The sequence below is a fragment of the Haemorhous mexicanus genome, chromosome 15 (genome assembly GCF_027477595.1).
Source record: "Haemorhous mexicanus isolate bHaeMex1 chromosome 15, bHaeMex1.pri, whole genome shotgun sequence".
Taxonomy (NCBI): Eukaryota; Metazoa; Chordata; class Aves; order Passeriformes; family Fringillidae; genus Haemorhous; species Haemorhous mexicanus.
Window position 1 is genome coordinate 3,660,147 of NC_082355.1, and position 19,801 is coordinate 3,679,947.

The following is a 19,801-nucleotide window of genomic DNA, read 5'->3' on the forward strand; positions in this document are numbered from 1 at the left end:
GGGCAGGAGAGGTGCTGATGGGGACAGTCCCCTCCGCTGAGCTGGGCTGGTGAGCAAACACCAGGCTCCTCACTGCACACCAGGTAGAGGAGGCTGTAGGTGTGCCTGGGGGACCCCAGGAGCCTGTCCTGGGCATGGCTGGAGGCTCCACTGCTTGTGCCTCACAGGGCCTCTCCAAGCAGTGCTTGGAGTCCAAGAGTAACCCATGGCATGACCACGGTGTCTCCCTCCTTGTGCCAGGGTCTGTGGGCAGCTCCACAGCTGACAGACACTCCCACCTCCCCCCCATGCAGCACGGTGCCCGTGGGGGCCGGGATAGGGGCTGACATCCCTTACCTGTGGCTGTGTCCCTGGGGATGCTGCCTCTGCACTCTCATCTTGACACCGCCAGACCTTTGCCTCCTGCAGTAAACATGTTCATCAATCATTAACTGCAATTAAGGGGTGAGAAATCCCTCTCCCGTCTTCCGTATTCCTTGTTCTCATCCCACAGCACCCACCCAGCTCAGCTCCAGGCTCACTCCCCAAAACCAAGTCCCCAGCTCTCCATGCTGGTGCTGTCCCTCAGGATTCAGCCACCCCAACCTACATCCATGGGACCCCCAGCTCCCAGAAGGGGTGTGGAGCCTGCAGGGATGCAGAGGGATCCCAAACGACCCCAGGAGACCAAGGGGGGGGCTAGGGAAATGTCCTGCATCCCCTGGGCTGGGAACACTGGGGTCCTACCAGGACAAGGGGTGGGCACCAGCCTTGTGGTGTGGCCACTGGGGCGGTTGCCTGGGGCCCTCTGCACCCCCTGCCACCCACTCCCCTCCCCAGGAGCTTGGCCCAGCCTCCCTGACCTACTTCAGACCAGCGAGGGACAAGGGTGGATTGTCCAGCTCTGCTCAGGCAGAAGAGGGCTGGGAGGTGGCAGTGGGGGGGCATGGCCAGCCTGTTGGACCCCTGCATCCGTGTCCCTATTCCCTGGGGAGCACACAGGGCCTGGATACTGGAGAAACTCTGGAGTCTCTCCAGACACTCAGCCTGCTCTGAGGTTCCCATCTCACCCTACACCTGGGTCAGAGAACCCCCAGAGAAGGGGCTACAGGGGACAGACTGTGACCACCCTTTAGCAAACCTCTCCTGAGCTGGTCAAGGACCACCCCAGCTCCTGCAAAGGCTGCTCCAGGACATCCTCATAGACGCCCCATGAGCTGCCTGCGGTTACCCCTAGAGTCCTCCAGGGCTGTCCTGGGGTGCTTCCCCCCCAGACTCCTGGGGCTGGTGCTGGGCACTTTCCTGCAAACTGTCCCTTGCTGTCCTGGGTCACTTCCACACCTCCCAGGGCTGTCCCGAGACATCCACAACTACCTGAAAAGAGGTTGTAGCCAGGTGGGAGTCGACCTCCTCCCCCTGGCAACCAATGAAGGTTTAAGCTGGACATCATGAAGAATTTCTTCCCGGAAAGGTTTGCGAGGCATTGGAAGGGGCTGCCCAGAGAGGTGGTGGAGTCACCGTCCCTGAAGATGTTTAAGGAAAGACTGGATGGGGCACTTAGTGCCACGGTCTAGTTGACATGGTGGTGTTGGGTCATAGGTTGGCTGCATGGTCTCAGAGATCTTTTCCAACCTGATTCTGTGATTCTCTAGTTCCTGTGATCGTCCCAGCTCAGTTGCGGTGCCGTTGGTGCGCTGCCGCTCGGAGCATTACGGCCGGAGAGCTCCGCGGTGCAGTTTGTCTGCGCCGCTCTTGTGCTCATTACGGCAGGAGGCGGCGGGAGCGCCCATCGGGGCGGCGCGGGGGGGGGGGGGAGAGGCGGCGCTGCGCGGGGAAGGGTGTGCAGCGCGGCGCGGCCGGTTCCATCGGCGCGGCGGGCGCGGGGGCGCCATGAGGCGGGGCTGAGGCCGGAGCGGGAGCGGCACCGGGACTGGCACCGGCACCGGGACGGACACGGAGCCCGGCGGGCCCGGCCGCCGCGCCATGCGAGCGGGCTGAGGGGCGGGCAGCGCCGGGGCACGGCACCGAGCGCCGGGGGCGCGCCTCCCGAAGGTATGGGGCGCGGCGGCGGCCGCAGGCCCGGGCTGTGCGGGGCAGGGCCGGGGCACCAGGGGGAGGTGGCGGGCAGGGCCCGGGGCTGGGGGAAGGGGAAGGGCAGCCCCGGGGCAGCGGGACGGGGAGGGCGGCGGGCAGGGCCCAGAGCGGTGGGGCGGATGCAGGGCTGCGGGGCCCGGTGCGGCGGGCGGAGGAGCGAGCGCGGCCCGGTGCGGCGGGGGCGGCCGGGCCGGGCCCGGTGCGCGGAAGGGGCGGATGGACGGCGCGGGCGGGGGTGGCGGCTGCCGGGGCATTGGGGTTCGGGGAAGCGGCCGTGAAGCGCAGCCAGGCCCGGTGCAGCCGCAGGGCGGTGGGAGGAGCCCCCGCTGCTGGGGGAGCCCCGCGGGGACAGGGGGGGCAGTGGGGAGCCGGAGCGCGGCTGCCCGTGGGGGCTGTCCGAGCCTGCCCCGGCCAGAGCCGCTTCCTGGGGTCTCCCGCGACCCCGGCCGGGTGGGAGTCAGGGGCTTCTGCTGAGGCTGGTTGTCTGGCTTCAGTTAGGGGCTTCTGACTGGCTGTGTCCTCGTCCCGCTTGACACCTCGCGGTGTCCCGTCCGCCGTTCCCCCGGACCCGGTAAACTGTGCCAGCTCGGGACAAGCTCCGGTGTGGGATAGGGGACAGGAGGGGAAGTGGTGAAACTCTTTGGAAAGTTGTCCCTGGGAGGAGGTACGAAACAAATGAATCCGAGGTGACGGGGTGGGGGTAGTGGCACCCGGGGTGGTGGCAGTGGCACAAGCCGTGCTGCCGGCTCGGCAGGATCTGTGCTGGCACCGTGGGCTGTGTGTGGGACCGTGGCAGCCCTGTCCCACGGAGGACGTGTGGGACCGCGTTGTGGGCAGCTGGGATGCGCTCCAGGGTTTGCTCTCTTGGGCAGGAGTGGAGCTCTGTGGCTAGGCAGGTTCTTTTGCTCCATCTGGGGACAACCCCTCTTTCCAGGAGCGTGGCTCTGTTTTGTGCTGGTGCCTTGTCCACCCGCTCTGCCCCGGCCCCGTGCTCCAGCACAACTGGCTGTGTGTGCCTGCAGCGCCAGACATCATCCCTGTGCTTGCTTCTGGCTGTCCTGTGCCAGTGCCTTGCTCTGTCCCTCTATCACCTGCACCCATGTCGGCTCTTATGGCCCAGGAACTCGAGGCCCCCCTCGAGGTGGGGTCTTGTGGCCTGGGGAGATGCGCAGGGCAGAGCCCGGCGGGGCAGGTGGGTCCCCGGGGCCAGGCTGGAGCCCCGGGAGGAGGAGCAGCTGTCGGAGGAGAGCCGGCTGCGTCTGATGTCACTGCGGTGCATGGTGGGTAATTATGCACGTTGCAATGAAAATAATAAGGCCGGCTCCATAGTGGTGTCTAAAAATACTGCTAATGCGGAGTGCCTGCTGGGCGCCTTTGTTTGTCACCTTTGGGTGTATGCTCTTGGGCTGGCCAGGTGGTGTCACACCCCTCGAGCAGTGGGTTAGGTTTAGCAGGTGAATTGTGGCCCCTCCATTCCCCCCGCACTGGGACACGCTGCTGGTGGAGACAGGGCAGGTGTTGGCATGGGAGGTGAGGCAAGAGGCACCTGTGTGTGTTTGGGAGGCTCCATTGCAATCTCCCTGCATGCAGCCATACAAGGAATCCTGGTGGGATGGCAAAGCTTTGTTCCCCTAGCCTTGCTTGGAACTAGGCACTCTCCAAGTGATGAACAGAAATCTTTCCTTATATCCCCTGGCGAGTACCAGCTGGTTTGAGTACAGATCAGGATTTGGGCCCTGGTGCTGTGGTCTGTCCATCACTGGCATTGTGTGGCCAGGCCAGAGTTCACTGCCGGACCTTGCCTCTGTGGCTGCCACCATGGTGTGTCCTGGCACTGACAGGACTCAGACTGTGGCAACTTGCTGCTTTCTGGCTGTGCAAAGGTGGGAGGGAGGGAGGGAAGGAGGGAGAGATATGCACCTGGAACAGAGGGAGATGATGTGATAGGTGCCAGGGGGCACCTGGGTGCTGGCCAAGGGCTGCCCAGCACTTTGATGTCCACTCCGTGGGCTCTGCCTGGATGTTCTTGGTGCAGCTCTGGCTGCTGCTTTGTCCCTCTATCTGCTGCCAGGGCACTGGAAGATCCTGCTGCAGTGGAGGGAGAGGCTTGCAGGGGTGGTGAGAGCCATCTGGAGCCTACTGGCCTGGCAGGCTGTTAGGGGGAAGGTGTTGTGTGGCAGGGCAGCAGCAGAGGGCTGGGAAGGGCAGGAAACACTGAGCCTGTGTGCCTGGGTCTCAGTGACGAGTCTCTTCCGCTTTGTGTGCAGGGAGGTCAGAGAGGTGGTGGCTGCTCTTGGTTCCCAGCTGGTGCTTGTGGTGGGCTCTGGCTCCAGCTGTCAGCTGTGGGAGCTGAGTCTTGTCCCTCTTCACTGTGCAGCAAACAGGGAGATGTCACCCTGCTGGCATGCTGGACAGCTTTTCCTTTAGGTTCATGGCTGCATTCCTGGGGCCCTTCACTGGAGTGAGAGTGTCGCTGCTGCCTCTGTTCTTGCCAGGTGCTCACTCCAGCCTTTGAAGCCACTCATGTCAGTGGTGTTCCCCTGAGCAGTGAAACACACTGTCCCTGCCTGCTGGGCTGTGTGGCTCCCTTTGGTGAGTGAGGAGCAAGGAATGGGGCAGAAGACTTTGTGAATCCCATTGATCTGCACCATGGAAGCTGCGTGTTTGCATCTGCCTGTCCAGGACCAGGGCCCTGTGAGGGGAATTGATCAAGCTGTAAAACCTAGAGCCAGCTAATGAAATAGGGACTATAGATTTTTATTTTAAATGAAAGAGAGTTTAGGAGAGATTTAATTATCCTTGGTTTATGGACCTGTTAGAGGAATGAAATAACAGCTGGCAGGTAAGGGCTGGGCTTCATCTTGCATCACTTTCCTCCCAGGTTGTCTGCAGAACTGCCCAAGTCCTGCCACCCAGGGTAGAGTAGGGAATGATGTAAAGTCACTTGGAGCAGAGTTAGACAGGATGAAGACCTGCTTATCCTGCTGGGTGTCCCTGCTTCCTGCTGGGAGTACGTGTGCTGAAATAGCAGAGGGGCTGGCCCTGGGCAGTTGGGGCTGGTGTAAGAACAGCTGTCCTTGGTCCCTGGGGCTTGGTGTGGGCCGGTCCTTGTGCTAATGGACAGCAGAGAGTTCAGGAGCCCTGCACTCACTGGGTTGTCTCCCTGTAGGTGTCATTATCCTGGGGCTGTGGGCACTGAGCTCTGACTGACGCTCGTGTACCTGTGCAGTGTGTGGAGTTTGTAAAGAAGAGCTGCAGAGCGCTGGGATTTGCTGGGCTCAGCTGTGTGTTGGACACAAGCTGTAACGCTGTCACTACAGCCACTCCTCCTGTGTGCATCCACTCCACTGTCACGTGAGGCCGGCCTCAGGGCACGGCTCGGGAGGTGCTGGTGGCAGGCAGCACAGCGCTGGTTTTCGGCAGAAAAGCCTGGCTTCTGGATGCTTTTGGAGGTTTCACCTCTTTATTGAGGAGCTGGGGCACAACATTTTCCCACAAAGATGTTCCCCTTGGCTCCCTGCTTGGACCAGTCTGGAGAAGCATGGTTTCTTACCTGCTGTGTGTGGGTAATTGGTTGGCCAAGGGGTTTGCGTACCCACCTTGCAGGCACAGCCTGTATGGTGCCAGTGTGATATGCCCAGAGGCTGCTCAAACATCCGAGGAAGGTGCTGGTGCTGGGGAGCTCTCCCAGAGCCCTCCGACATTGATGCAGGAACTTGGGAGAGCCAAGCCGTGAGTCCTGTGGTCATGGAGCTGCATGAGGATGTTGTGTGGCTCCCTGAGACAGGTCAGTTCCAGAGGGGAGCAGTGTGGATCTGTGCTGTCAGCTCACAAGGGTGTTGGGAGAAGCCAGTCTGCTGACTGTCTGGGCAGCAGAGCTGCACCACGGTGCTTATCCTTTCCTCCACCCTTGCACCTGCAAGTCCTCAGCATTTCAGGGCAGGAGCTGTTTCCTGGAGAGCACAAGCAGACCATGGGTCCCATGTCCAGTGTGGCATGTCTGGGTTTTCTGGAGTGGGGTGGTTTGGGAGGGCTCCACACTTTGCTCTGTGCATGGTAGAGCGTGAGGTTGAGCAGTGTCGCCAACAAACAGCGCTCGTTGCAGGCCTTGGGAATATTATTTTCTAGCTGCAGGCTGGTCCCTGGAGACCTGCTCTCACTGGCTGCAGAGCTGTAGTTCTGGGTCTTCCATGGTTACCCTGGAAAGTAGGATTTTAGCTCAGCCATGCAGAGCAGAGGACTGGCCTGCAGTACTGTGTTTTAGGAGCTTTCTCTCCGGTGAGCCTGTGTCTTGGTGATCCAGGCCTCTGGCATCTCTCGCTGTTGCCCCTGGGAAGGGAGGGCCCATGTTCTGGTCCTTCTTCCCCCAAGCCTGGCAATGCTGAGGTGCGGTCCCCTCCGGCAGGCTGTCTTTCCCCTGCTGTGCTGGTGGGGCTCCCTGGATGTATTTGCATTTTGAGACAAGTGTCTTAGTTGGTTTTCTCTCCATGCCTGTGCTTTGGGAAAGTGGTGAACAATAAAAATCTGCCGTGGAGAGCTGTAGCAGAGGTCAGGCAGCTCCTGTGCCCCAGGCTGCTCTCTTGTCACCGCAGTTGTGCTTTGCGCACGGGGGCTGTCAGCTTGAAAGTCATGTTTTTGCTCTTAAAACCAACCTCAGGCACTGGTTTGGGGTTCTCTGAGTGATGTACGGGGACATATTGCAGCAAACCTCCTCTGCACTTAGGGTAGTGGTCACTCCCTGTTTTGGTGCATCTTATAAGCAGCCTCTTGGCAAATTTTTAATCAAGGACAAAGGAGGGTGAATGGTTGTTGAAAATCCTTAGTTTCTCTGAGCTCCTTTCTGAAATTGATCGTTGCAGGTTGTCCATGTCCCTGCAGGCTTCTTAAAATGCAAAACAAACCACCCAGCCCAACTTCCTGACTGTCACTAGTGCTTTCAAGAGACGCTTCGTTTTGCTGAGTGGTAACGAAACTGCTCTTCGCCATCTACCAGCTCCTGGCTCTGCCTGTATCCCTTTACAGGAGCTGCTCTGACTGAGAGCAGTGGGGAAGGTGTCTGGAGCCTGGCCCCTCCTACCCTCAGCCACTCACTTGGCAGATGCCAATTAACACTGTCCACAGCATGTAGACAGCAGGACTCAGAGAGATGCTTGTGGAGAGGTGGCAGATGAGGTGGGGACTCCGGGGATGCTGTGTGCAGAAGGAAAAGAAGGGTGATCCCTCCACCCTGTGCTGGATCTGTCTCAGGAGAGATTGGGTCTGGTTTAGGAAAGGCTGTCTGAAATGAGAACTAAAAGTGAAGGGCAGAGGAATATGGAGTCCTGAAAAGCAGTGTCTCGTAGCAGGAAGGAAGGACCATGGAGGCTACCCAGGCAGCAGGTTGGGGAGGGACATGATGGCATTTGCTCTTTTCCTGCCACCCATGTGCAGCTGAACTGTGGAAGTGGCTGCTGCAAGATGCCTGGACAGACAGAGGTGTGTGTAATTCAGCATGCTTCTGTTCAGGGGAGAAGAGGCCACCCAGGAGAGAGGAGGATACAACCCATTCCTTGATGCTGCTGAGCTGCAGAGGTGGCCAAGCTGGGCTCAGTTGCTGTACCTGCAGCCTTCTGGTCATGCTATTTAGGTTGTGCTGGTGTTTCTAGGGCAAAATGAAGGAAGGTGGAGATCTCTGCAGATTATTTACCCTGTTCTAAGGAAATAAAGGCTTGTTGCAAGCTTACTGTTTATCTGTGTTCATTCTGCTTTGAACTTGCTGGATGGTGTCAGTTGGGGTAGGTGTCAGGTGTGGATGCTGCCTCTGAGGTCTTGGCTTGCTACAGGCTCTGGCTCTCGGGGAGGAAGGTGCTGCTAGTTCTCCCTCTGCAGTGCAGCTCAGCCATGCTATTAGACATCAGAGAATCCACGTGGGAGAGATCGACAGGAAACTGGGCGTTATCAGTTCCGCTGCCTGTGCAGCTACTCGCTCCTCATGTCAGCATCCTCCACGTGTGTGTGGCTGGAGGCGTTTGATGGGAGTGCTGTCAGCCCGGGGGTGGGAGTGGGTGGCGTGTGATCACGGCAGAGGCGTCCTGCCTCCACTGCCAGTGAACTCAGCTCCACTGGGTGTGTGGAGCAGGGAGGGAGCTCCTTGCTCCCCCATCTCCACAGTGGAGAAGTGCTTCACCGTGCTGATGTTGGGGTGTCCCCTGTCCTCTGGTGCTCGTCTTGGGCCTTGGATAGGGTAGGGATACTCCCACTGCTCCTCCCTCCCTACAGTCTGAGAGCTTCTGTGTTCTTGGTGCCAGTTTCTTCACACTTTTTTTCTAGGCCCTGGGGAGAAAAGAGTAGGATCTGGGGCCTCTTTCCCTGGACTTTTGTGAGAGGCCCAGGAGAATGTGGAGATGAAGCATTGGCATGCTGAGTGTTGGGGAGAGCACAGGGCACATCAAGCCTCCAGTGGGAGATGTGCTCTCACCACTGGATCACCCTGGCTAATCCTGTGTCAGACCTGACCTATATATGGGGTGAGGGAGGTGGCATGTCTGTGGCAGCAGATGGTCTCTTCAAGAGCCTGGGCTCAGGGAGACTTTGTCCTTCTGGCCCCTGGCTATCCTGAAGGAAAGGATGGGCCACCTGTCGGCTATAGAGCATCCAGGTTCAGCCTGAGCAGCCCCTGCACGTAGAGAGCTATCTAAAGCTTACGGGCTGTCCCATTGACCAGGGGTGTCACAGGTCTCTGTGGCTGGACTGGAATCCCTTGTCCTGGCCCAGAAGCATTGACCAGCATTACCAGCCTTGCTGTAGCATCCTTTGGGCCCCTCACATGGCTTTTCAGGCAAAGCTCTGTACTTGGGACAATGTGATGTTGGAGACTGTGTGCATGGCTGTGTCGCTGAGACAGTGTGGGCAGAGCTGTTTCCACATGCTCTGATCCTGTGGCTGGATATGTGGTGCCCCATCCTCACTGGGCACAGCCATGTGCAGTGTGGCTGTGCCAGGGGAATGATCTAGCCTGGCTGGGCAGGGAGCGTGAGCAGCGTATGAGCTGTGTTCCATTGATGGCTTCTCCTGGTGCCGTCCTGAGGACATCGATAGCTGCTGCCCACGGGGAAGCTGGTGATGCTGGAGCGGGTCTGGAGGGAGTTTCTGCAGAGATATTCACCATCTGTGGCCTCTGCCTGCTGCCAGTGCTCTGCCCAGGATCAGACAGTGTCCTGGCAGTCTTGTCAAGGTGCAGTGCTGCCTCTGCCCACAAACAATGGCAAGGTCAAAGGACAGAGTTTTCCTTCTCTTCCCTGTAGTCCCCAGCTCCTGAATCAAAGAGGCTGTAGTGGAACAGACCCGGAGGGTGGTTGTTCAGGTTTGGGCTGATTCAATCCTTTGGCTCTTCCTGCTGGAGTTCTTGCCGGAGTGCGTGGCTCTGACACCATCATAGGTCTGCCCTGCTGTGCTGCCTTCCTGTCCTGTGTGTCCCCTTCCATGGGGACAGAAGCAGTTGGTCGTGGTCCTACTGACAGTCATGGTAGAGGGATCTTTCCCCAGAGTGCTCTGCATCCCGGAGGATCCTTGAGCCTGGTGTAGCTCCTCCTGCACGCCTGGATGTGGGGTGAAGAGGTGAGAGCCTTGAGAAGGGGCCTGAAGGGACCTGAGCACAGGGCTGGAATCGAGCAAAGCTGAATCCGACTGCTCATCGCAACAAGAAGATACTGAATTGTTAAATCGTCAATCTGAGGTTTTCTTTGAAAGGGGTGATGCTACAAATTAATTAGCTCCCTTTTGGTTGTTAGCACTTTAAAGCCCAGCTGTCAGGGGAGGGCTGGTTTATAGGCATTACATCAGGGCTGCCGGCTGGCTCGCTCGCCTACCTGGGAATTTCTAAGTGTGCGTTGTAACCGGGGGAAATTTGGCTCAGATGCAGCATCTGGCGCTCAGTGAAGCTGCTGCGATGTGCTGTCCTGAGCACGGGGATTTGACTGGTGCCTGAGCGGTGCTGCTGGGGCACACGGGGAGCCGCTGGCTCGGCCTCTCGGTGCGCAGCTCCCGGGGTGGCTCTGCCTCTCGGCGTCCAGCTCTCTCAGCGTTAGCCACCAGCCAGGTGACTCGCTCAGGTGAGCTGGAGGTGTGCAGATGGTCCGAGTAGTTCCTGCTTCTTGCTTAATTAACGTGAGAGAATAGGAGGCTTTTCTGAAGCCAAAGGGGCTTTTCTGGTGTGTAAAAGTTTGAACCGGCCACAGATGCCCTGGGAGAGCTGTCGGTGCGGGGAAAGGGTTCGATGTCCTAAGCGGGACCGGAGTAGCTCCTCCATGCTCCCGTCCGAGCGCGGAAGGTGGTGGGGAGCCGAGGCCCTGCTTTCCCACCCCGGTGCTTTCTGCCCACCAGCAGAGAAGCACGGCGACTGCCATCCCCGCGGCCCACCGGGCCCATGGAGCTGCCAGCCCGGTGAGCAGGGGCCCGGGAGGGATGCGGGGGCACAGCCGCAGGTACGGTGCCACCAGCCTTAGGGCCTGTCCCAGCGGGGCGAGGTGGCCGGTAGCGGCACCAGGCCACTTAAGAAGGGCGGTGGGTGCCCTCGGTTCTGGGCCCACCCCGCTGGTTCCGGACGGGGGTCGCTGCCCCGCGTGGCGGCCCCGCGCTCCAAGATGGCTGCGGACCGTGACACGCCTGGTCACGTGGGACGCGCGCGCGCCGCGCCGCTCCTCCCCCCCCGGTGCCCCCGGCCGCCCCCCTCCTTCCCCCCCTCCCCCCCCCCCGCAGCAGCCGCGCGCGCCCCCGGTGCCCCCGAGCGCTGTGACTCGGTCCGGTGCCTCCCGCTGCTTCTTAAAGGGACAGGCACCCCCCGCGCACCCGGCCCGCCGCGGCCGCCCCGCGCCGCGGAAAACAAAGAGGCACCGGAAACAGCGGCGGCGGGGAGGGGGCCGGCCCGGCGGGAGGCGGGCGAGAGGGAGGGAGGGGAGGGCCGGCGGCGGGCCGGCGGGGGGGGGCAGGCCCGGGCCCGGCGTCGGCGAACAAAGAGCGGCGGGAGGGAGGGGGCGGGGGCGCCGCAGCGGCACCGGAGCGGCGGCCCAGGCCATCGGTGCAGGTACGTGCGGGCCGGGGGGGGCGGGAGCGGGGCGGGGGCGGGGGCCGGGGCCGGCCCCCGGACCCCCGACGGCACCTGCCCCGGGCGGCGGCGGCGGGGTCCGGCGGCCGCCTTTGTTATTGCTTTTGTTTGGCGCCGAGCACATGGCCCCGGAGCGGCCGCTCTTAAAGCCACAGATCCGCACCGGCACCGGCAGGGCTCCGCGACGGGGGGCGCGGGCTGGGGTGCGCTCCCGGCTGCCGGTGGCCGCGGTGCCTCCCCGGGGTGCTGCACGGTGGGGCGCTCCGTCGATGCGCTTCGGGATGTGCTGCTCGCCCCGCCGTGCGCCGCCGTCCCGGACACAGAGGGTCGGGTTCGGGTCGGGTCTGGGGGTGGGGTTGGGAGTCGGGGTCGACCTTCCGAAGAGGCTGCCGGTGCGGCGGGGCCAGCGGTGACCCCGCTCCCGGGGGAGCTGGCGGCGCCCGCTTGGGAACGGCGGGGAAGGGGCTACGGGAGAGCTCGGGGTGCCGGGACGGAGCCGGCGGTTGGTGGCGGCAAGGTGGCAGGACCCTCAGGGCGGGCGGCAGCCCCGGAGCCCGGCTCTGCCCGAGCAGATGGCACCGGGCGTGAGCGCTGGCGCGCTGCTAACTTTGTTCTCGGCGGGGCTCGGGAGCCGCCTCCCCCCGCCCCTCCGAGGGGCTGCGGGACCGCGATCCCCTTCGTTTCGGAGCTGCAGTGGCCTCCGCGGGGTCACGGTCACCCTGCTCGGTGTGGCTGCTGGCTTCCAGCCGCGGGTGCGGAGGGAGCCAGGTGTGCCCGCTTGGGACAGGAGGGTGGGTGCTGCTTGTGGCAGGACGAGGGCCGGGCCAGCGCTGTCCCGCAAGTCGGGGGTGCCCTCCTGCCTCGGGATGCCGTCCTGGGATTCCAGGACCGCAGGCAACCGTCCGCTCTGGAGGTCTCAGGAACAGGCGAGCTCCTGTGTGACTTCAGTGTTCTTCTGTGGATGTGCTGCCCATCCCTAAGCCCACTGCTGTGGTGCCTGGTCTGGAAGGTGCCTGCTGGATCACACAGGGCCTTGGCACCACATGTGGTCTGAGAGTTAGGATGTGGAAGTGGAAGCAGTAACACCTCAGGGAGGCTTCTTCAGAGTGGGGCTGAACCTGGGTTATTGCTGCATTCTGGCTCCCAGCCCACTCAGGGGCATATTGCAGCCGGGCAGAGCTTCGAGGTGGACAGAATAAACTCCCTGTGGAAGGAACCTCCTGGTCAGGCACACCCCCTTCCCTGGTGACAGTCACAGACAGATTCTGGGAGGGCTCAGCCTGCGGCTTTTGCTTTTCTTCCTTTTTCCTACCAAAACAAAGAGAGAAATTTGCTTTCAGTTTCCACAGTAGTGTGGAGATGAAGGTGAGGTTAAGAAGAGACTTGTGTGTGGCACAGGACTTGTCCCAGTTGTTGTTGATACCCATCACCCAAAAGTGACATTGCAGCTTCTCTCTGCTGGGCTGAGATCCCCCAGCTGAGCAGCATTCCCCAGGCTCCAGGTCCCCGGTGTGTCTTTCCTGTCCCGGGCGTGTCTTTGCCATGGGCCCTGAGGAGGAGGTGGAGCTGAAGAAGCTGCTTTGGGGGGGACCTCACCAGCCTGCAGTGAGCTGGATTTAGGGGCGTGTGGGCTGTGGTGCCAAGCCATGGCTGCTGCCGTGTGCTGGCCTGATGCTGTGGAAGCTGAAGGAAGCTGGGCAATGGAAGGGTATGCAGGGAGGGTCTTGGATACACATTAAGGCAAGGAAGGCCGTTTTGGGACCTGGGAAAGTAGAGCCTGGGGAAACCCAGCCCCAAATGCAGATATCTCCTCTGTGCAGTGCCAGGGTTGATTGGGGGTGAGGGGTCAAGCTGTGTCCTGGGAAGGGGCTCTGGTGCAGGAACACCTGGGTGCAGGAGGGGAGATGGGGCAGGGCCAGGGCAGTGTTCCTACTGCCTTGGTGAGCATCTGGGGGAGCAGAGCTGCCTCCATGGCTTCAGCACAGCCCATGCTTGTCCCCTGCTCTGTGGGGATGTGTGGCTGCACCCTGTTTGCAGCAGGGAGCTGACAGAGAAGGGCCATGAGCCCTGCTGCCACCACTAGCCCCTGCACCGGTCACTGGAGTAGCAGTGTCACTCCAGAATAGGATGTGCAGGAGCTCAGCAACAAACAGCACCCCCCAGAGCAGCATCAGGGACCTGCTGGAAACTCCCCATGCCATGCTTATGTTCCCTGTTGGCCGGTGAGCAGGCTGGGATGCTGCCACAGCCACAGGGCTCTTCATCACTTTCTTTCCTCTGTGCCAAAACTAAGTGCAAAAATAAGTCTCTCTCTCTCTCTCTCTCTCTTTCTCTCTCTCTCTCTGTCTTTGTGTTGTGCATGGGAGGTGACTCTGCCCATGAAGGGGAGGAACAGTAACAAGGGAGTTTGGAACAGGCTCTTCCTAGCCCCTCTCAGGGCCATATGCAGCCCCAGGAGATGGGGTGGGTGCGGCTCTAGGTGAAGGAGTAGAAAGAGCTCCAGCTATCAGCACCACCATCCTTGTGAGGATGGAGCAGCAGCCTGAGCGGTGGCGGGACAGTGCCATGACCCGCTGTCCCTCTTGCAGAGTTCAAGGTGCTGGTGTCTTGCCCTGCCTGGAGCCTGAGGTCCCGTGTGCCCATCCGCCTCCCGACGTCACCAATGCGACCATGGGAACTGGCAGTGAATAGGCGGCCGCCCTCTGCCCCTTTTGCCCAGCGCCGTTTCTCGGGGGGACCCTGCAGCAGCCCCGACCACCTCCGGCGAAGGTACGGGCTGCAGGGCGGTGTGGAGCCCTGTCCCTTGTGGCACATGGGGTTCTGGGGCCGGTTATCTGGTCCTGCTGGGGCAAGACACTGTCTCCCAGTGGGGCTTGGGGGGACGTTGACAGGGAAGCACATCCACCTGGCCCAAATGAGGGGTCCCTGGGGAGCAGGGGTCCTTTTTATGCTGCGGACACGGAGAGGGCACTTGCAGGGTGAGCAAGCTGGTTCTGGAGCTGTCCAGCCTGACATGGCCTGGCACAATGCCCTGAGTATCTCACCCAGGGCACTGGGCTGATCATCCTGTAGCCATCCTGCCTGGGGCTGTGGTGCCCCTCTGGCCGGGGGGGTCACTCCTGCTCTGTTTCTCTCCTGCGGTGGCCCCACAGCCCCTCTGCCAGGCGTCAGTGGGGACGACGCGATCGACCTCTGGCAACCCTGCTGGGCCAGGATGAGCCCCAGGTGCACCCTGCCTTCCCCCAGCAGCCGCACGTCCCTGTAGATGAGCCCCGCGCCTACGCTCTTCCCAGCACGCCGCCACGAATGCTTCACCCAGCCGCTCACCCACCCCACCAGAACCCATTCATGGTGGATCTGCATGATCAGGTAGGTGCTGCAGCCCCCAGCCCCACTCCCAGGTGTGATCCTGTGGTGTTCCTTGGGCTGTTGTCTGGAGTGGTGACTTGTCATTGGGTCCCCTCTGGCCACTTGCTGCTGGGATCACCCAGTCCTGAGCCTGCTGGTGCTCTGATTCTCTGAGATTTAAATCTTGGGATCCCTCTGCCTTCTGGGTATGTCCAGGGTGATCCCCGCTCCCAGGGGCTGGAGACAGTCCCCTTGTAAGTTGTTCATGTGACAGCTGTCATCATAATCCATGGAAATGGTGATGTGTTGGAGGCTGTGTCAGCCTGTCTGTGCGGAGGAAAGAAGGACTCAAAACTCCCTCAAGTTGAGCCTTCACTCAGCTTGTTCCTCTGGCCACACCAGCGGGATGGGCATGCCAGTCCCAGTGCTGAGTACCCAACGTCCTGCTATGACCCTGTCAGGACAGGGGCAGCTCAGACAGGGCTGTACCCTGACTGTGCCCTCGGCACCTTGTCCTTAGGTGCACCAGGGACCTGTCCCTCTCTCCTACACGGTTACCACCGTAACGACGCAAGGCTTCCCCATCCACGCTGGCCAGCACATCCCTGGGTGCAGCACCCAGCAGCTCCCAGCATGCTCAGTGATGTTCAGCGGACAGCACTACCCGCTCTGCTGCCTCCCACCCCCGGTGAGTCACAGCGGGGGACGCCTGGGGACAGCCTGGACCGTGAGTGCCCAGAGGTCCTGTGGGTACCTAAGCCCATTGTAGTGCAAGTTTCAGGGAGTACAGGGTCTTTTGGAGGCCCTGGGGAGGGGGCAGGGGTGTCTGACCCTTGTTTTTCTCTCTGTCTCTCCCCACAGCTGATTCAGGCATGTGCCATGCAACAACTTCCCGTCTCCTACCAGACATTCCCCCCCATCATCTCCAGCGACCATTACATCCTACACCCACCCCCACCGCCAGTGCCCCCCCACCAGCCGCCCCACATGGCCCCCCTGGGGCAGTTCGTACCTCTCCAAGCCCAGCATCCACGTATGGTGAGTTGAGGTGGAGGGACAGGCTGGGGACATGATGCACCCACCACCTTGGGGTCTTGTCCTTCTGCAACCCCTGTCGGTCTAAGCTGGGGGTGGTGGGTAGGGTGCCCAGTGTGCCTCTGTCTTCATAATGTCGGGGAGGTGTAATTTGGGATGCTCCTCCCAGCCTCTAACTCTTTCCCCACAGCCTCTGCAGAGGATAGACAATGACGTGGACCTGCGAGGGGAGCAGCACCCCATCGCAGGCTTCACATACCCTCCGTCTCACCACGCTCCCACGCTGTCGCCCTCCATGCCGCTGCATTACCTCCCCCACGACCCGCTGCACCAAGAACTGCCATTTGGCGTGGTGAGTCCCCATCCTGGGGAGGGGTTGGGAACGCTGTGGGGCTGGCACGACTCTGAGTGCCCCATCTCTCCCTGCAGCCATACCCCCATATGATGCCCCGGCGGCTGAACACCCAGCGGTACCGGCTGCAACAGGCGCTGCCCCCACCGCCACCCCCTCCGCCGCCTCCTCCGTACTATCCGAGCTTCCTGCCCTATTTCCTGTGAGTATTGGTGGAATATTCTAGGATGCGTGTGGATAGGGGCCACAATGGCAATGTGATGGCCCCGGGGTCTGTGCCCCCTGGTAGGTGCCAGGATGGACATAGGGGTTTGTGGCCCCATGCTGACTGCCCTGTCCTTCCCCCCCCCAGTTCTATGCTTCCTGTGTCGCCAACAGCCGTGGGGCCCACGATCAGCTTAGACCTGGACGTGGATGATGTGGAGATGGAGAATTATGAGGTGAGTCTGCTTGGCTTCCTCACAGTTATAGGATGGGAGAGCTGGGGGGGTTTGCTGATTGCTCTGCTGGGAGGGGGAAGCCTGGAGGGGTGCTGTGCCAGAACAGGAGATGAGCTGTGCCGGCCTCTGCATCTCCCTCCAGGCACTGCTTAACTTGGCCGAGCGGCTGGGGGAGGCCAAGCCACGGGGACTCACCAAAGCAGACATTGAGCACCTCCCGTCCTACCGCTTCAACCCTGAGAGCCACCAGTCTGAGCAGACCCTGTGAGTGAGCTCGGGGTGCACATGGGGGGCCTGACAGGGATTGGGAGCTGTGGCTGGCAGTGGGGCTGTACTGATGGCTGCTTCCCCCAGGTGCGTCGTGTGCTTCAGCGACTTCGAGGCCCGGCAGCTTCTCCGCGTCCTGCCCTGCAACCACGAGTTCCACGCCAAGTGTGTCGACAAATGGTTAAAGGTACTGCCTGTGCCCGCTCTGGGGAGCGGGGTGACTTCTTGGGCTGCTGTGGGTATGGGGTGCTCCCTTTTGGGTGGCCTCAGTGCACTGCATGCCCTGGGAGCTGGGGCCAAGCACTGTGCAGGGCTCCTGGGATGTGGTTCCAGCCTTGCTCACTTGCTCCTATCTCTGGTTGCCCGCAGGCAAACCGCACGTGCCCGATCTGCCGGGCGGACGCGTCGGAGGTGCAGCGGGAGGCGGACTGAGGCTGGCGGGCGCTGTGCCGCACAATTCGCTAGAGGACAAGGACGCCGGGCTGGGGCGGGGGCTGCTGCCCGCTGCTAGGGCCTGACCCTGCGCTTACCCCCCCTCCCCAAAGCCTCTCCTCGGATGTGGTGAGCATTGAGCAGTCTGGGCTCCCGGCCAGCCCTCCTCCTCCCCGCCGGGGCACGGACTCAGCCGGACGCCTGCCCGCTGCGCTCCCAGGGCCCCGAATCGTGTTGTGCTGGAGGCGGGAGGTGCGTGGCCGTGCCCTCTGCGCTCCAAAGACGCTGTTGTTGCTCCATCACTTTCCAGGTCGTTGTACTCTACTAGGGAATTAGTGGTTTTTTCCCTTTGTTACTAATTTTTTTTTTTACGATAGTTTTTTTCCCCCTTATTTCCTTTTCATTTCCGTCATGTTTTTAGTTCCTTGGCCGTTTGCCCTAGGGGCATGCAGGCGGCTCCTCCCCTCAACGTTGCTCTCGGAGGACGCAGGGAGGAGAGAGGAGGGAGCGCTGCGGGTTTGATGCCGGCAGCACCCCGGCCCCGGGGACAGCCGGAGAAGGAGGCTGGCGGAGTGTGGCCAAGGTGTTACACCAGCAACCCCCCGGCGTGGCTGGGGCAGAAAGGCAGGAACACAGGAATGCCTCTGTCCCCACTCCTGTGTGCAGCCTGGCACAGCCTCTCTCCTGCCTTGGCTGCCCTGGGGAGCCCCAGAGGGCTCTGGCTGCTTGGGGTGTTTTGCCAGTGGGAGGATGGTGCTGGCGCAGCCCTGGCCCCTCTTTCATTCCCTTGTGCCTGGCCAGCGCAGCTCCCGGGGCCAGGCCGTGTGGCATCCCACAACGCAGCCAAACTTGAGGAGGGGACACCAACCCTGTCCCTAGGGCTTTGGGCATGTGGTGTCCCCGGTGTGCTGCCCGGCCCCCGGCTCCTGCTCGTATCTCTGTCCCGACGACGTAAATCAAGGTAGCCCCGTGCCCCGTCCTGCTGGCTGGACGACGCGGTTTCCCCGGCCGTGGGCAGTGAGGGGCCGGCTGGGCTGCGGCCCCCAGAGCGGGGGGGTTTTATTCATAACTTCGTGGAGTATTTTCAGTGCTACCCTGGCCTTGGCCCGGCTGGTGCGGGGGAAGCTGTGAGCGGTCCCCTTGCCACCGTATCCCCCCTGCCCTTGCAGGCGTTGGGGGAGAAGCCGCCACGCCGCCGCCCGGCTCCATCAATCCCGCGTGGCCGTTGTTTTGCATGATTAATTAGCGAGGAGGGTGACGGGAGGCGGTGGCAGGGGTGGTGGTGAGAGCACCGCCCTCCCCTCCCGGCGCGTCGCTGACGCCTGGGAGCTTCCGAGCGGACGCCAGCCCTATGTAAATGTTCACAAATATGCATGCATGTCTGACCAGCTTGGAACGTGGTCTTGGCTACGTCTAGCCGGCTGTGGGGTGAGGGGGGTGGGGAGAGGGGTTTTTGTGCTCAGCTGATACTGCCATGCACTGTACTGCACATGTCCGCAACGCCACAGCAGGACCGTGAGACTTTCAGGGCCGTCCCCGCGGGGTCCGCGCCCGCGGCGGCGGCGTGTGCAAGGGACCGGGGTGGGAGGGGGCGGCTCCCCGCGGGGCGGGGGGCAGGCGTGGGGCTGGCCCCCGGCGGTGGCTCGGCCGGGTGCGAGGTGAGGGGCCGCGCCTGGCACATGGGTGGGCACGGTGGTGTTCCCCACGCTGAGGGCCAGAGGGCAGTGCCAGCCACCGGTGGGCCGGCCCCGGACGCTGCCCGGTCGGGCGCGGGGGGGGTGGTGAGCGGTGGGGGGCTACGGGCCGGCTCCCCCTCGCCGCCCTTTCCCACCTCTCCGGCTGCCGCCCTCTGTGCGGAGCATCGAGGCCAAGGGCCCCGGCCCGGCGCCACCCGCTCCGCCGTGGCTCGGGTGCCGGCACCGCTGGGCTCGGTGCCCCTTGGGCAGGACCCCGGCCCCTTCCCCGTCCCTCACTCAGTGACAGATAACCAAAGGAGTCCCCGGCTTCGCGCCCCCGGAGACGCCCCTTCCTCCCCTCCCGCCCTCGCGGTGCCCAGGGAGCCAGGAAAGCCTTACGGTCCTTTGACGGCGACTCGAAAGCTCACAGCTCGTGTGCTGCAGAATTTATTCCAATGAGCAGCTAAAAGTATCATTTAAAAAAAAAATAACAAAAAGAAAAAATGACAAAAAAAATACTAAAAAACAATTATTTAGGGTGTTTGTGATTGCTGACTGCGCTGTAGATACCACTGTTTACCAATGAATTCCTGTGGTGGGATAGTGGACTGTTTACTGTTCTATTATACCAGTCCCCGGGCCCTCCGGTGGGACCCCCGCGTTCCCCGCGGCTCCCCGGAAGGTGCTAGGACGTGTGTTCTGTGTTAGAAAGTTTTTATATATATATATATATATATAAATATATATATATAATTTTTTTTGCTCTGTTACTTGCACATTTTACAGTTACCTCATTTTTCCCATGTATGTATTTGAAAAAAGGCTAATATATAGAAAAAAAGGTTCTTAAAGCTCTAAAAGTGTTTGTTTTTTTCCATTCCATTGGAATCATATTGGTTTTGTAGCATTTAACATAACTAGTATGTTGTATTATATATATGTGTATTATACTGATTGAAATTTTTAACAGATTTGTACTTTTTTTAAAATGAAAGTTGCTAGTTCTGCTTGACCAAGTAGTGCAATCATTATTTTTTTTAATGTTGTGGCTGATTTTGAGAGGGATATTCACTAATAAATGTATGATGTATACCAA

At 60.9% G+C, this 19,801-nt stretch overlaps 2 protein-coding genes across 6 annotated transcripts; one reads left to right on the forward strand and one right to left on the reverse strand.

The window, feature by feature from the left end:
* Nucleotides 1–1,308: 1,308 nt before the first annotated feature.
* On the reverse strand, nt 1,309–2,327 carry LOC132334444 (basic proline-rich protein-like). The gene is made up of 2 exons (XM_059860517.1): nt 1,905–2,327; nt 1,309–1,395 (listed from the first exon to the last, which is right to left on the reverse strand). The coding sequence occupies exons 1-2, from the start codon at nt 2,325–2,327 to the stop codon at nt 1,309–1,311; spliced, it is 510 nt and encodes a 169-aa protein (XP_059716500.1).
* Nucleotides 1,841–19,801, forward strand: RNF44 (ring finger protein 44). Of its 5 annotated transcripts, XM_059860047.1 has the most exons (11): nt 1,841–2,031; nt 13,744–13,924; nt 14,308–14,524; nt 15,024–15,191; nt 15,365–15,541; nt 15,729–15,890; nt 15,968–16,092; nt 16,243–16,330; nt 16,473–16,594; nt 16,685–16,784; nt 16,967–19,801. In XM_059860047.1, exons 2-11 carry the CDS (start codon nt 13,818–13,820, stop codon nt 17,027–17,029), a joined length of 1,329 nt encoding a protein of 442 aa, XP_059716030.1. In that variant the 5' UTR covers nt 1,841–2,031; nt 13,744–13,817; the 3' UTR covers nt 17,030–19,801. The 5 variants fall into 5 exon arrangements, with proteins under 5 accessions (XP_059716030.1, XP_059716031.1, XP_059716029.1 ...); XM_059860048.1 differs by lacking the exon at nt 13,744–13,924 and having other exon boundaries at nt 1,880–2,031; XM_059860046.1 differs by lacking the exon at nt 13,744–13,924 and having other exon boundaries at nt 2,012–2,031; nt 14,405–14,524.